The sequence below is a fragment of the Daphnia pulex genome, chromosome 9 (genome assembly GCF_021134715.1).
Source record: "Daphnia pulex isolate KAP4 chromosome 9, ASM2113471v1".
Lineage (NCBI taxonomy): Eukaryota > Metazoa > Arthropoda > Branchiopoda > Diplostraca > Daphniidae > Daphnia > Daphnia pulex.
This window is the reverse complement of record NC_060025.1, coordinates 4,683,408-4,699,663: the sequence shown is the minus strand read 5'-3', so window position 1 is coordinate 4,699,663 and position 16,256 is coordinate 4,683,408. Positions and strand designations below refer to the sequence as shown.

General features: G+C 37.4%; 1 protein-coding gene across 1 annotated transcript; it reads left to right on the top strand.

The window, feature by feature from the left end:
- Positions 1–10,869: 10,869 nt before the first annotated feature.
- LOC124202949 lies at positions 10,870–14,612 on the top strand. Its single transcript, XM_046599471.1, has 6 exons — positions 10,870–10,891; positions 13,529–13,687; positions 13,747–13,845; positions 13,915–13,989; positions 14,052–14,297; positions 14,381–14,612. The coding sequence occupies exons 1-6, from the start codon at positions 10,870–10,872 to the stop codon at positions 14,530–14,532; spliced, it is 753 nt and encodes a 250-aa protein (XP_046455427.1). The 3' UTR covers positions 14,533–14,612.
- The last annotated feature ends 1,644 nt before the right edge of the window (positions 14,613–16,256 follow it).

The following is a 16,256-nucleotide window of genomic DNA, read 5'->3' as shown; positions in this document are numbered from 1 at the left end:
ATGGATTGATGAAGAAATTGAGTAGTCTGTGTGGCGTGATAAGTGGCGACTTCCTATTTCCAGAAATGGATATGGTGGTCGCCCATTTCTAGTCATTCATGGTTTTTCTCTTTAATCATTGTCGTTTATTCAGTGTCGCTCATTTCTAGTCATCCACAACTAAAATCATTTCTAGTCGTCCACAACGATCTAGACATCGGCACAATCTTCTTCTCGGATAACCGTTTCATTACCTAATTCAATTATATCCACTCCATTCCATCCCATTCCTGTATGGCTTTACCAGCAGCGATAACATCCTTAAACGAAGAATTATTTCTTTCAACAAAGCGACATTAAAAATAATACCATTTACGGCGAATATATCCAATTCAAAGTCAAGTTAGATGAAAATTAATCTTGAAAATTTGTTCACACTAAAATATGAGTTGTGTAAAAGTGAATAAGTACATTAGCTTGCGAAAAGAAAACAAAACAACTTTTTAAAGTCTATTCGAGAAACATGAAGCTGAAATAACGGGTTGAATCAATATGAGTCTGCAGTGTAGTTGAAGACACATAGGAAAATAAATAATTAAAAGTGAAATTGAATTAAGAGAAGTTCAAATTTTTTTCTTTTGGGAAGTGACATAAAAAAAGTTGTTATGGATGTTTAATCTTCAATGGATTATTTGTAGTGTAGAAGCAAATCTGTAAGGAAAGAGAAAAGTGGCCTATTAATTTGCAGAAATTGCTCTTTAGAATTTTGCACAATATATAATTCAGACGAGGGGTTTTCTAGCCATAACATATCTTCCTTGTGTCGTTATATGATCGCGTCCATCAAAATCTAAATTTTCATAAAGAGATAAAAAAGAGATGCGTAATTAAATCATCGAATTGAGCCGCACTGAAAATGGTAAAATTCTCAATAGTACTCCAGCCGTTACCTACTCTTCCTATTTCAGTCCCGTAACAAATATAAACAATGGAATCCCATTTTCTTCCAGTTCTTTGTGAGCTTCCATCTTCAAAATGTTAAAATTGAAAAAAAAAGAAATCATATTAGGGCAATTGGATTTTTCCATTTCAAGCATGATTTCTTAAATAAAGAAAAAGATGTTCATGAAATTTTCAAGCATGATTTTTAAATAGTGCTCTTTGCTATTCTATTTAGCCGATTTATCTGGGGTGCGTCCAACGTCCAAAGTTAGCTGAGCTATCTAAGGTGAACGTTTAGACAGCCTGGTTATCCTGATTTCTTGAATTTCTATTTTCCCAATGTAAGGAATCGATTATTTGTTATCGTTTGTGTCCAATATTATTTTCTATTTTGCCAAATAACAGTATATGCAACAAAGAAAGTCAGGTCTTCCTGTGTTGTATGTACCTGCCATTAAAAAAAAAAAACTGCGGTCAAATTGACGACCTAGAGAAGTTGTTTGCATTTGATGACAACAACATCGATTTTGTTTTCCTAGTAATTGCATTGTGGCTTCGCAGAAAATTTGAAAAGCTTTCATTTGAACTGTCTGGCAACAGTTTGATATTTTGCATGGGGTGTCGACACTAACGACAAAAGAAGAAAGAAAAAGTAGGGTAGGTAAGATACCCAAGAAAAAAGAAAAAAACAAAACAACGACAGGCAAATTTAAATAATTTTCTTTTCTTTTTTCTCCTGTTATCCCCTGTTGCCAAACTACCAGAATTTCGAAGCTGAAAATTCTTTGTGCCAGCAAATGGCAGTCGCTGAGGCAATCACGTGACAAGCTAGCACGTAGCTCTGATCAGGCTGTCTTAACGTTCACCTTAGAAAGCCCAGCTAACTTTTTTTTACTTTGGACGCACCCCTGACAACGCAGCGCGATAACGCATCTGCTTCACCACGCTGTGGTGCCAGATAAAATGGCTAAATAAAACGGACACCGAAGAGCAATAATATCAACTAGCCTATAATTACTACTAATCTATCCTATGGGGAAAAAACAGTAAATTGTAATGTAATTCTTACAATATTTTGGATTTTTGCAGTGTAGTCCCACGGACAAAACATTACCTAGGCAATCCAATCTCCTTGGCGGTACAGCATGGTGAAAATATCCAGAAGATGCGCTAGTGGAGTTTGCTTTTTATTTTTCGTTTTCAGAAATATAGCAAATAGATGGCAATGTCCATGGTTCGTCATGTGCACTTCTATTGCCTGCAACTTCCGCAACGATTCTCAAAGGAATATTGAATCAAACAGTTGTATATATTTCCAAAAAATTTGATTATATAGAGAAAAATATTTTCAATAAACTTTAAAGCATGATTTTTAAATTAAAAAAGAAATTACGTTGTTTTATTGAAGATCATCCCTTTGTCGAACGAATAAGTTGGTGGAAACATGTAACCCTCTGGAATGCCTTGAAAGTAGTCCGACTAAAGTAACCAGATTTAACGTAAGGCTACGGACTGGGTAGAATAACTGAAAATTTCCACACAAGAATTTGTTTTGTATCCAGTAACGCAGCATTTTTTTGCATTTTTTTTTCCTAAAATAAATTTTCGTATCCAAGCAAGCCTTGTTTTGACAAACTAAGCCTTTGGAATGGGTAAAGAATTCCTTTTTTTGTAAGACCATCAATGAATTTAGCTACATGAAATCCAGTAGTCAAGACTCAGCAGGACGACCATATATGCTCAAACGAATTGCAGGAGAATCTCGTTACCACTTTCGAGTGGATGGAGTCGCGGTGAATAAGAGCAAGGCAACCGCCGCGCTTTGTGAGCCTAACAGAATGAACGGCGGAGTAACCAGCCGGGCAAACGTTCAATAAGTCACCGTCACCACTATCCTAGTTCAGCCTAGTCTCTTTCACGGCCAGTAGGTCAAGGTTATGGGTGATGAGATGGTGGCAGATGACATTCGTTCGCTTGTTTAGTGATCTAGCATTAATCAGGGCGAAAGGCAGAAACTTTTTCTCGGCTCTCGCCTTCTTCGCCGCCTTCCCGCTTCGGACACCCCGAGGGGTTGGACGTTTGACTTGACTTGACTTGACTTGACTTGACTTGAGATTCAAGAGCCCATACCACACTTCCTGCTTATCTCCAGTGCGTTAAAAATTTACAGAGTCTCATTCCCGAGATTCTTGCGTGTGAAGGTAGTGTTTAGACAAAGAGAGAAAAGTTTAGCTCTAGGGTACGCCTCAGGCAGTGTTGAAAAGTGCAGATAGAGCGGGGTATAGGCCGACAAATACAATAACAAAAATTAGCAAATAGTTACCGAAAAGTCCCACTTATCGCACATAAACAGGATCACAATGACACAAACTACCATAAAAAATGGAAACTCAGATGACCAAAGCACGATATATATGCACGATGTATTTCCTCAACTCTTGGAAGTCAACCCAGTGAAAAGGATCTGTTTGTGAAATCTCTTGAATGTAAGTCTGATAGAAAGACCTTGCCTCCTTAATCATCCTTGCCCTTTGCCTTTAGTAAGCAATCGAAATGTCTTAGATTGTTAGATACCTGATGGTTTCAGAACACTCTCCCACCAATTTGCTACATTCCTTTCCCTAAGAGAATGCTTTGAGAATTGTAAAACGAATTGAGTTATTTTGTGCAGACCAAATTCTTCTGACAATATTCGTGGTGTTGTATGGAGGTGTTTAATTTCCATAAACTAGTACTGGACTTATTTCTACCAAATAGATCCAGATTGCATTTAAACTTGGACTGTATTGACTAATGGTCACTAATCAGCACAGGTTTTTAGCAGATTTTTGTAAAATTATCTGCAAACGTCTGACTAGCATAGATTCTATTATGTCGTGATGAACCGACATGATGATGGAAAGTGTTGCCCAGTTCCTCGTTCTTTAACTTTTGCCAGATGTCTGTAAAGTTCCAGCAATCATCTCTTTCAAAGGAATTTTTACAATTTGGGACGGACGGGGGTGGGATTTGTTTTGGGATTTTTCTTGGATGTCGTCCACACAGTTAAAGTCACCAATCAACACAGGTGGAAGTCCTACGTAAGAGCATAAGCAAGGACGATACGTCGCTGAAAATAGTTTCGTTCCTCCTTTGCTTGCTTATCCGACGGAGCATAGATGTTTGGTAAATATAAACGATTCCAATTCAATAGAGATCAGCCTTCCATTGGGATCTAGCAAAGGTCGCGAATAGTTGGTAATAGAATGGCAGTATCATTTTTGCTGGGACCCAAATTTGTAAACAAGTTGTAGCTACTTTCAATAATGGGACAAACATGAAAAGCAAACTCTTGAAGTCCCACAATATCAAATTCAGAAGTTGACGTCACTTGACTGACTTTAAACCCCCCGTAATAATAGATACGACTTAAAGTTTTGTCATTTTATTTTTTTTTTGGTCTGGTGCTATAGCTGTCTTCGACGACCGGGAGTTCTTAGATGTCAATGTTGGTTTGAATCGTTGTGTTCTTGGTCTCTTATTGGGGGCTGATTGCCATGTTCTCAAGTCGTTTGAATTTGGATTTATCGTTCGAGAGTCACCGTCAGTTTCCATAGATTCAAGGGTCCCAGATTCGGAGTCCGTTAAAACCATAGAGTAAATGGGTGGCAAAGTTGGTTCAAACTATGTTTCCGACATTATTGTCGGGGAAAAGTTTAAAGGAGGATTCTTTCCAGCGGAATTTCCGGTGAAGTTGCCACATTTTCCGTCTGTGTCGTTTCCTTTTTAATTGTCTCCATCATCCAGAGTCATTATTATTTGTGTCATTTCCTCCTGATGGCAACTCTTTCAAGTTCAATTCTGGAGATGAAGTTGGAACATCTATTTCTGTCTCGACTGTTTATTGTTGGTAGCATGAGGCTTGTCTACGAAAACGTCAGGATTCTCGGGTTCACGACAATGACAAACTCTCTATTTCCTCTGATTTTGGAGCGTTTTTCTAAAGTGGGATTTGCCATCGCAAAGTCTGCAAGTTGGACGTTGACTCTCATACTTTGAAATGGCACGATAACTGCCAATGTTGATATATGAGTGAATATTCTTTATCACCGTCATGCAGACGATCATCCAAGTAGCAAGGACAGGGTACATAACATCGTCACCCTCGACGGTAATGTAACGTTCCCAACGCATATCGATTACTGTTCCAATTTCCCGACGTGTCTGTTTAACCCCTAAGTCGAGATTCTGTGGAATTCCAGCGATTCCAACACATTTCACTTCAACATTACTGTCACGAATTTGGTAGTGCCTTCAAACTTATTTAAATATTCTCTCGTGCGAGTTTTTAATTTTTGAATGTAGCTCTAGCAACCTGGTTGCATCTGTCCAATATAGCTACCAAACCCAGCAATTCCTCGGAGGTACGTTAAGCGTACGAACGAACCCATGTGTCGTTCGCATGGGCAATATCGAGGTTTAATTCCCGAAATCCAGATCGACAGAGTTTAACCTCAAGACAGACATTGCCCCTTCAAAAAAAGGTATCCGTCCCTAGCCAAGTAAGAGTGGTGGAGAATGACCCCACTTCAAACAAAAAAAAACACAGATAGCGGGAAAAAAAGAAAATTCAACAAACGAAACACTTCGACTAACAAAAAAATAACATAAAAAAAACAACAAATAAAACAAACAAAAACACTTTAAGTATTAGATAACAAAGGGACAGGGTAAATTAAAAACACGTCTGCATCCGAGGACCTTCAGCGTGTTAGGCCATATACAACAGGAATAATAATACGAATGCCCCCGTCCGTCTCTATTTACCATTACCTCGGGTCCAAAATTAAAAGACAAAAAAAAAAAAATCGGACCGAGGTCCTATTCCATCATCCCATGCTGTGATATTCAGGCGTTGGGATACACCTGCTTTGTACATTCTTATTTACGCAAAGTTAACGTTGCCTTCTGCACGAGACACCCGGTGATGGGCAACCCGAACGATTGACTGGTTGGACCGAACCGAGTAAACTACGACCAAAGTGAGCTGAACTGAAGATCTTCGGCGTGTAAAGCAGACGTGATAACCATTACACTATGGAAGCCTCACTACTAAATCAAACATTTTATTAGTGTTGGGCAATAGTAAAAATATAATGTTTGGTTCCCCTGTGGAACTTAACATGGGTGTCGTAATCCATAGAACGTGCCTCTGTGGCGCAATTGGTTAGTGCGTTCGGCTGTGGCTAGACGTTTCTAACTGATCTCCCAAGGGTGACTTCTTGCTGTGAGTAAAAAACTATTTGTTCCTTTTTTTCTCTTTGTTGTATTGTTGCTTTCCTTTCGTTGTTTCTATCGTTGTTTTTTAGCGCCATTTTTATTGTCTCCATTTTTTATGCATTGGTTTTTTCCCCGTCTCTTTGCCCCTTTTCTTGTTGGTAAAAAAAGAGGTTACGCGAGTACGGAATCATGTCTCCGATTTTTTGGGACACTATCAGGATAGGAAACTTCCAAGGAGGAACGAGATTAAGACTGGAGTTGTCAACGTGAAAATGGAGATCCACAAGGGCATTCCGTCTTCTACACCCTTTGGAAACTACAAAGATCCAATCCCATCCATGGTTTATTATGGAGAACAAATGCACACGTGTGCAAAGGTGCGATTCTCCCACCCATGTCTTAGCTAATTGCCACAAACAACCCATTAGTTTAACCTCCACCAGCACTAATTCAAAAGGCCCCATTGGAACACTTAATTTATAGTAGTGTAGTAGTAAATCGTGCCCTAGTTGCCCTATAGCCCTAGGAAAACTGCTAGGAAACCTCAGGTGACAAACCCAATTGGTATTGAAGAATACCGATTGCTCCAACTGACGAAGATTCATTCTCCAAGTTAGCCCAGAGGCCAACGAAGGTGATTGCTGTCGTTCGTTGTAAAACCCCAGAGAATCCAATTTCGAAACCCTGCTGAACCGAGCTGAAACATTTTCTGACGACGATGCTCCTGCAGAAGACACTAGCTGTGTGGTTTCATCTGTGGCGTCTAAATTCGTTAAAATAAAGAAGATGAAAGAGATGAGGGAATCCTGCGACCAACAAAAACAAAAAAAAAGTGAGTCGAATTGCCTCTTCCCATTCCTTCAGCGAAGAAGCTGAGAAAAATGAAATTTGGGTAGCCTAGTTGGTTGAACTTGGGTCCCCGACTCTAGAGGTTCAAGATTTGATCCTGGGTGGGGAGACTTCAATTCTATTTCCGGAAATTACTCCAGCATCAACTAAAAGAAACTGTGCACAGTGCAAATTTCAATCATGCACGTTGGTGTTTAACCTTAAGTTTCTAGCCTGGAAGCGAGAAGCATCGCGGGGATTTGCAATACGTTCACGAGTACAAAGTACAGCCGAAGAAGAGCCATCTACCTTTCATATGAACAAGTCAACGAGCATTTCTTGGACGTTATTGGTGTTCATTTTTTGGAGATGATGAATTGCGTCCTCGACAAAAGAAAACTTCAACCGTCGCCGGGAAGGCAGCAATTAGATTAGTCTCAACAATCCCAACGTCGAGTAAAATCACCGATTATCCACCAATCTCATTGTTAAATACCGATTACAAGTTAATTGAGTCATTATTGGCTGTTGGTCTGAGAAAATCTCTTCAAAATTCTCTAGATTCACATCAAAGAGGTGGTGTACCTGGCCGCTATATCTTTGACAGCTTATGTTTAATTCGAGATGTCATTGATAATACAGGTAGTAATTCAAAAGAGGTTTCTTCTCTCAAACTAGCCGCCATTATCGCCTTCGATTTGGAGAAAGCATATGACCTTCTCAATCGAGATGTACTCTGGGAAGTGATGACAGCCATGGACTCTCCCCTCTGTTTTTTTATTGGTTAAAAACACTGTACAGTATAACTGAACTATGCCAATTTAACGGTAATGACATTGTCGGTACTGTGGACCATTTTGGACCATTGAGTCGGTACTGTGGACAATGCGCAATCGGTGCGGCAGGGGTGCCGGTGCTCTCTGTCAGTCCATTTATTCCCCCTCAATATTGAACCACTTTTGGTTTGCTTGTCAAGGGGTATTGACGGAATTCACACTGTGGAAAACGCATCAAAGTTCTCCCGATGATCTGGTAGTTTTTGTTTGATCAATGAAAAATGTACGCCTTGCGTGCGAGATTATTCTGGAATTTTGTGCCTGAACGAACGCACCTATTAAAAGAGGAAAGACAAATTTACTTGGTCTAGACACTTGGAGCCTAAATAAAAATTTGCAGACCATAGTTGCACAGTGGGTGTAGTAGCAGTCGTTCATTATAGAAGAAACTTAAATCAAACATTTTCTAAACGTACATCGTCATATAATTGGATAACTCAAGTAGAAAAATTAAAAATCCTTGGAATTTTTTTTCTCCCGAAACCAAAACCACCGTGAAAAATCAATTGGCAAAAACAGTTTAACATCATCAAAAACATTGCCATACACACCGTCATTTCACTTTTTATGGTTGCGTCCTATTCATTAAACAACATGTTTTATCACAACTTGTTCATATAGGTCACGTACTCCCTTTCAACAAAACCCTAGCCCTTCTCTTCAACAAAAACGCAACAAATTCCTTTAGGCTCAATGAAGAGAGAACCCACCAATAAATGTCTTGATCCACCTCGGCTCCAAGGTGGGCTTGGTGTCACTTTACTTTTTCAATTCTTCCGGTCCCTTTTCAAGCGTGAAATTTTAAAATCCTTAATCCATTCCGAGCTATTGAGAGAACTGCAGCTGTTTGTTTGTTGGGGCCACATCTGAAGAATCACCACCCAGCCTAGGTATGATTCAACCCGTCATGACATCCAGAAGACTTGAATGGGATTTGGTTAAATGAATTTTTTGAGCCCATGCCCAAATGCCGTGACATAATCATTCGTGCTGCAAAAGCCATTGTCTCACAAACGATAAACTGATTTTCTATTATATTCTTTGTGTGTAGTTTCCTGGAGAAATTCAGCAATAAAAATAGATTCAGACATTAAGTACGTGTGCATAATTAATGTGCCACCAAATCTCGACAGGTGTTGACGGAAATTTTGTGCACTAGCTGTACAACCAGGTGTTTATACAAGAGTATCGGCATTCTCCGATTGGAAACGAACATTAAAAGACAGAGGATTTGCATTTCCAAATATCGAAAGCAGTCACATTGACTCTTCCGTTAGTACCAAAGAGTCAATTGAAAAACCGTTACAGAAACGTAAGAAAAAATTTTAACGAGTAAAACTTTCTTTCAAATATGAATTTGTATCCTATTTGTATCCACTGACAAATACAAAGCAACCCTTAAAACGCGGACGGTGAGGGAGTTTTTGGCCCGTTTCCTACAATCAAAGAATCTCATCTGAAAATTTAAATGAACAAATAATGTTAATTAATTCAATCTTATATGTCAGATTACCCTTTCATCCAGAATCAAATAAGAGTTGCGCATCTAAAAATAACAGTATATTTAACTAGAATGTAAAACAATCAACTATTAACAAAAAGTTATTTACGTACTTTGTTATTGGATTCGGGAACCAAAAAAGCCACGCACGAATGACGCTAGACGATCTAATTACCTGGCACACTGCCGGATCGACGACGTGGTTTTTGAATACAGAGCGGATTCAACATTGCATTTGAAGAAAGAAGATCGGGACATTACTTACATAGAATACTACAAGAATCGTTACCAGCAGAACATTCGATTTTCGAACCAGTCGATGCTTGTGTCAAGACCATTACGTCGTGATATCAAAGCACACCTTTTTTAGTTTGAGTTCAATCATCACAATCCGATAAATCATTTCGTTCTATTTAGTCGGGGAAAATTTATGTTTTTATTGTTGTCCCCGATTCGTAATCCAACTTTTTCTGTCTTAAAGCGATCCACGGGCGTGTACGCAAACTGGTATGTCTTTAAGAAATGTCGATTCCCACCTTGCACAATTATACTCTGTCAAAGTGAAAATCGAATGTGCATATCAAATTAGATATCGATTCAAAACTTTTGAAAAAATTATTAATTTAAAGACTCCCATCTTTTAAGTCGCTTATCAATGCTCAATGATCGTGATATATATTAGTGCATGAAATAAAGATATGAATGTATGTAAATACATTTTTTTTCAAGTTTTTAGTATTTAACAAAACATAATCGGTATATTAAACGGGAAATGAAGGAGGAAGCGGAAAGGACAGCAAGAGAAGACAAGAAAAAATGGTTAATTCAAATTGAAAACCTGAAATGCCAAACAATAGCTGGTGTATTTACGGAACTCTTACTTGACAACTTCGTTTCAATTAAAAAACGTAATGTTACAGACTTAGTTGTGAGACCTTCCATTGCTGGAATACACAGTCCTGGTACTAAAGTAGTTGCAAAGGTAATTCTTTTTGAAAAAAATTCTGTTTGTTATCACTTAAGTTAAAATCAAATTAGATGCGGTTTTCGTATTTCCGCGATGACAATGATGTTTTTCCTGGAATGAAAAAATTATTTAACTTATATCAATTAAGGGAAAGCGGAAATCTGAAAAGTTTCCTTAAATTGCAAAAAACAAATAATTTCTGCAGTGAGTAATCGAAGGACACATCATGCATTGGTTCAGGAACGCGCCATTGTAGACTCAACTTCTCAAAATTTTTGGTGACTTAAAAAATTAAGAAATAATTAATAAGTGTACAATTTCTAAGTTGTTTAAATTTTAAATTTTTATAGGGCATCTATTCGGAATTCAAAGAAAAAATCAATCACCAACAATGGTGGCATAACGCAAAAATACAGAGAATATCTGAAATGCACCATAGCTTCTGATCAACACGACTTCTTCCTTTCTGGAGAGGAGAAGAAAAAAATGTAATTAAATAAAAGATGACGTATACCAAATTGGTTAAACAGTAGGTTGATACAGAAGATGACAGTGAAATGATATACCTTTACCACAAAGGTATTTATAATTTTTAAATTGATATTTGTAACAGTAAACTAAAGCGGAAATTAGGTCAGGAACTTCAATGTTGGCCTCCTCTTGTAGACTATCTGGTTTTTTTTATGATAAGGGGGGACTGTTAGAAATCCCTCTTGCCTGTGCCAAAGCTGAGAACTTTCGCATGTTTAGTCGTGTCTTACGTAACGTAAAAGTGACAGATGAGGATATAGCAACAAAGATAAAAATCATTAAATATCTAATTGTTTTATTTAATCGATTGGGTTTGTCCTCTTTAGGCGTTATCGTCGGCAGGTTTTATCTATCGCGGAGTGGGCGATCACACTCAGTGCTTCACGTGCCTGGTTGTCCTTTCACAATAGCACGTTGATCACGATCCTTATTTGGAGCACCGCCAACACTCACCGAGTTGGGAGCTCGTCTTGAACAGAGAGCGCGAATCGAGAAATAATAATCACTCGCGGCTAATCTCTTTGTCCGACAGCGACATCAATCTGTTATCAGTTGCCCCGGCTAAAGATGACAAACACTCGACCAAGGCATCGCTTTGTAAAATCTGCTATTCCTTCTTGGGCTCGGGGGATGGCTCTTTATCTGCTCTACGGAAGCTGATGGAGTGGGGGACACATATGAAAAAAATATCCTTGAACCCATTGACGAATGTCTTGCAGATGACTATTCTATACAGATGATTGCTCTCAATACGCAGGAAATGACACAGCAGGCGAAACCATTGACGAAGTTATTGTTGGTGTAAATGCATCATGCATGTAATGTGATCTCAAGAAAAATCATTGAAAACGGAATAACTGGACATATTTTATTTCATTAACAAATTATTTGTAATGCAACTTTAAAAAAAAAGACATCGCTTGTCAGAAAGCGAAAAAGAGAAATTGTACTCGACAGCCGCAATCTATTTAAAGCTGCAGAATCAAACATTTCTTCGACTCGCGTCTCAGTACTTGATTCAGACGTACTACCAACCATCACTAAAAATGTTTCATCCAACGACGGTGTTGAACATTGCTTTGTTGTACCAGAATTTACGGTTTCTTCAAATCCAAATTCAGGTTCAGATTTTGGTGGCCTAGTATCACAACTTTCTTCTTCACTTAGTCTATTTGATTCTGAAGAAGAAACGACTCCCAGCACAAAACGAAATGAAAAGGTTTCCACGTCCACGAATTATGAGGTTGGAAATCACAAAGCTCCTTTGGTAAGAACAAATTTAATTACGTCTCGCAACTTTTCGTTACATTTTCTTATACTAGAATAAGCCAACACAAAATCAGGCTGGTCGCGCACTATCTCGTCGATGCTTAGGAACGAATCGCGCAGTCACTTTTTCTAATGAGGAAAGTCGACTCTTATTGACTGTCTATAAGAGTCGACTTCTCCATTAGAGTGTGCCTTTTTGAATGCTAGCTTGTATTTTTGCTTTTTCTACTGAGGACAAGTCGACTCTTATCGACTAGTTTATAAGAGTCGACTTGTCCATTAGAGTGCGCCTTTTTGAATGCTAGCTTGTATTTTTGTAATGATTATTGTATTCAATCGTTTGAATCTAGGGTTTGAATGTGCATAATAAATTATTTTTAATTCTCGTGTATATTGTTGATGAACGCTTGATTTTAAAGGTAAATTTAAAAAAAGGCGATACTCTCATTTGGTGCTGGTTGCTGTCCTATAGTGATGCTTAGGATTAGGATACATTTACAAAATTGGTACAGGAATAGACATAACTGAAGCTTTATTTAATTAAAACGTAAACAGCATTTGTTAATAAATATTTAGATCTAATTTAATCTAGATTGTGCGAAAAATTGCTCGCTAACCAATGGAGAATGTGGTAATCGACTCTTATTGACTAGTCAATGCCTATGAAGTAGTCAATGCTTATGGACTAGTCGATGCTTATGGACTAGTTTGTATTCGGTTAATTGTTAATAATTATTATTACAAACTTTTAAACTAAATAAATACGGAATATTCTTTATAATATTTTGTAATATTATAAATTGATGTTAATTCTATAATTCTATAATAACCCCTTTCCGTTGCTCTTGGCAAAAACCATTGACGGACTTTAAACTTTGGCAACTCTGCATTGATCATCAAGAATTACAACAACAACAAGCACCGAATGATTCGAATCATGTTTCTTGAAATTAAATGAAAGCTGGAACATAATAGAGTTTACACAAAACGAAATAATCTACTTAAAAAAAAACTAGGTTAACCAGCTTGCCAGTGACGCCGGTGTTGAATTACTCATTTTTGGGTATTTCCCAAATATTACTGTGGGAAGTTGTGCAACATGGGCATTTGGTGAAGAGACTAAAAATAGTGTAACAAAACCAACAGCCCAATCTTTTCTTAAACATTGGAAAAGTATTTTCATTAAAAGAAGGTATATGGTGACAAATTTGTTATTCAATTATAGAGAGATAATAGAATTTTTTCTCCTAGATATACGTCAAAATCCAGCCAAGGCCAATGTTGATGTTGAAAATGAAGAACCACAAACTGAAAATGTTTAGTTAAACAAAGAAAAAGAAGTTGTCGGTGTTCATGTATCACACACAGGTTCAGAAGGTGAAAGTGTGGAGCCAACGAACAAAGAGTCAGTTTAAGCTGGTGGTGTGGAGTCATCGAACAAAGAGTCCTTTGAACCTGAGCAACAACATTTTCCATCACACTTGATTCCAGGAACACAGCATCCGTCCAGTACTGTTACCGTTACACTGACACAAAGTGAAGATGGCACATATTTCCCACCACCACATCTCATTGGTATTATGTATAAATTGTTGATTAAGTTGAGTAAATAGCAGCTTGACAATTATTTATAGATGAACTAGATGCCTGGGAATTGGGTGGGCCACCCTCACTCACGATTAATACACTTGCTCCACCATCATCAGGACAGCTGTTGCTTGAAATTGCAACAGGTAACACAATTTAATATCCCCTAGAAAAATTGAATTTCTTATGTTTTCTTATTGTTATGTAATTAACAGAATCGACATCCGATGGATTTTTCCGAACAGGGGCTTCAAATGAGGCTGCGTCTGAACTTCCAGTCCCAGTAAATGGTAAGAAAAAACGCCTAAATAATTCGCAAAAAAACTAAAAGCTAAAATTAAAGTTTCACTAGGCACAAAGTATAGGGTCCAGCAACAACTCCAGTTGAGTTCAATTCAACACCGACGCCATTTGGTCAAGCCGGATGAATTAACAACGATGACCGCTTCGAATCCTTCGTCGTTCCTTCCTGTAACTTTGAGTGAAACGCAAGTTCTTATCTCTTCTACTAGTCCGCCGGTTTCAGTTGTCACTATTCGCAGTGAAACACCCGAACTACCGACCCCTGAAACTGGACAATGGGGAACGGAAAATGGAGGTAAAGCAAGTTTAACTTAGTCTTTGTTTTTGTATTTTATAACCTTATTCTTGTATCATAGTCTATGATCCTTTTCAATGCAGTATTGGCGTCGTCGGATTCTGCATCCGCTTCAATTTTCAAGGAACAAAAGCGGAAGAAGTGTGTCGAAAGTGAAACAAGTACGAAAACAAAAACGCGCTGTTTCAAAAAATGTTGCCTCAACGATACAGCGGAAGTCAACAAGAACACCTAAACCAAAATTTTTTAACTGAGACGACTTAAAATTTATACAATCAATTATTGTACACTGAAATAAAGATAAATTTCACCAATTTTGTATATTTGTTCAATTGCTTTTCATTCATTTTTGCATAAGGTACTGAACTGATGGGTTGTTACACTTATAGATGATTGATTATCAATAGATGATTGCAGCCACAAGAAAACAAGTTCACCATTAATAAAGGTCGCGATTTTGGTTAGTTCGATACTACCGAAAAACTGTTACGACGTATCTTATATTTGAAGGCATTATAAAACCATAAAAAGCCCTAAAAAATACTCTACCTATTGCTCTCTCTCTCTCCCTATGTAGTTCTTTATCAAATCGTGGTCTGTTTATGATGAGTACTAAATCAATGAAATATAACGTACATTTGATTTCCTTGTATAAATGGTTGATTGATAAATTCATTAAAAAGATGAATAAAAAGATAACCTAGCCCTAAGTTTCATACTCCATTTGTAAAAACCGCGTAAAAAAATGGCCGTCGTCATGCTCGTCGAGGATTGGTCAATAGACATTTACAAATTAAACATAAAAAACACGTTATAAAATCCATTTCTTCGCATCAAAGCATTCTTCGTGACACAAGGATCTCAAAAATATAAATATTTACTATGTTTATTGGTGTTAAATGGGCAAACGAAGAGCCCAAAGTCTCGGTGTGTAAGCTTGTCTCCCCCCCCTCTAATAATGTAAAAAATTGAATCATTAATAACTCCTTCAATTGAAGTCGGAAAGTTTTTATTTTTACGGGAATCGAAAGATCTCGTTGAGCTCTTTCGATTTCTGTAAAATTTAATATCGAATATTTATAAGGAAAAAAATCTTCGAACATGAAAAACTTTTTCGGTTTTTCGATCTGGACTATAACTGGATCCAACCGAAAAAACGGAAAATAAAATTCTTGTTCGAAACTTTTTTCCATTTATATTTTTCGTATTAAATTTTACAGAAATCGAAAGAGCTCAACGAGATCTTTCGATTCCCGTAAAAATAAAAACTTTCCGACTTCAATTGAAGGAGTTATTAATGATTCAATTTTTTACATTATTAGAGGGGGGGGAGACAAGCTTACACACCGAGACTTTGGGCTCTTCGTTTGCCCATTTAACACCAATAAACATAGTAAATATTTATATTTTTGAGATCCTTGTGTCACGAAGAATGCTTTGATGCGAAGAAATGGATTTTATAACGTGTTTTTTATGTTTAATTTGTAAATGTCTATTGACCAATCCTCGACGAGCATGACGACGGCCATTTTTTTACGCGGTTTTTACAAATGGAGTATGAAACTTAGGGCTAGGTTATCTTTTTATTCATCTTTTTAATGAATTTATCAATCAACCATTTATACAAGGAAATCAAATGTACGTTATATTTCATTGATTTAGTACTCATCATAAACAGACCACGATTTGATAAAGAACTACATAGGGAGAGAGAGAGAGCAATAGGTAGAGTATTTTTTAGGGCTTTTTATGGTTTTATAATGCCTTCAAATATAAGATACGTCGTAACAGTTTTTCGGTAGTATCGAACTAACCAAAATCGCGACCTTTATTAATGGTGAACTTGTTTTCTTGTGGCTGCAATCATCTATTGATAATCAATCATCTATAAGTGTAACAACCCATCAGTTCAGTACCTTATGCAAAAATGAATGAAAAGCAATTGAACAAATATACAAA

Bases quoted from the DNA above. Each gene is read 5' to 3' on its own strand.
- LOC124202949 (XM_046599471.1), top strand. From the start codon at position 10,870: ATGATATACCTTTACCACAAAG. The intron at 10,892-13,528 runs GTATTTATAATT...AGTCAGTTTAAG, and splicing joins GATATACCTTTACCACAAAG to CTGGTGGTGTGGAGTCATCG. The intron at 13,846-13,914 runs GTAACACAATTT...TGTAATTAACAG, and splicing joins GTTGCTTGAAATTGCAACAG to AATCGACATCCGATGGATTT.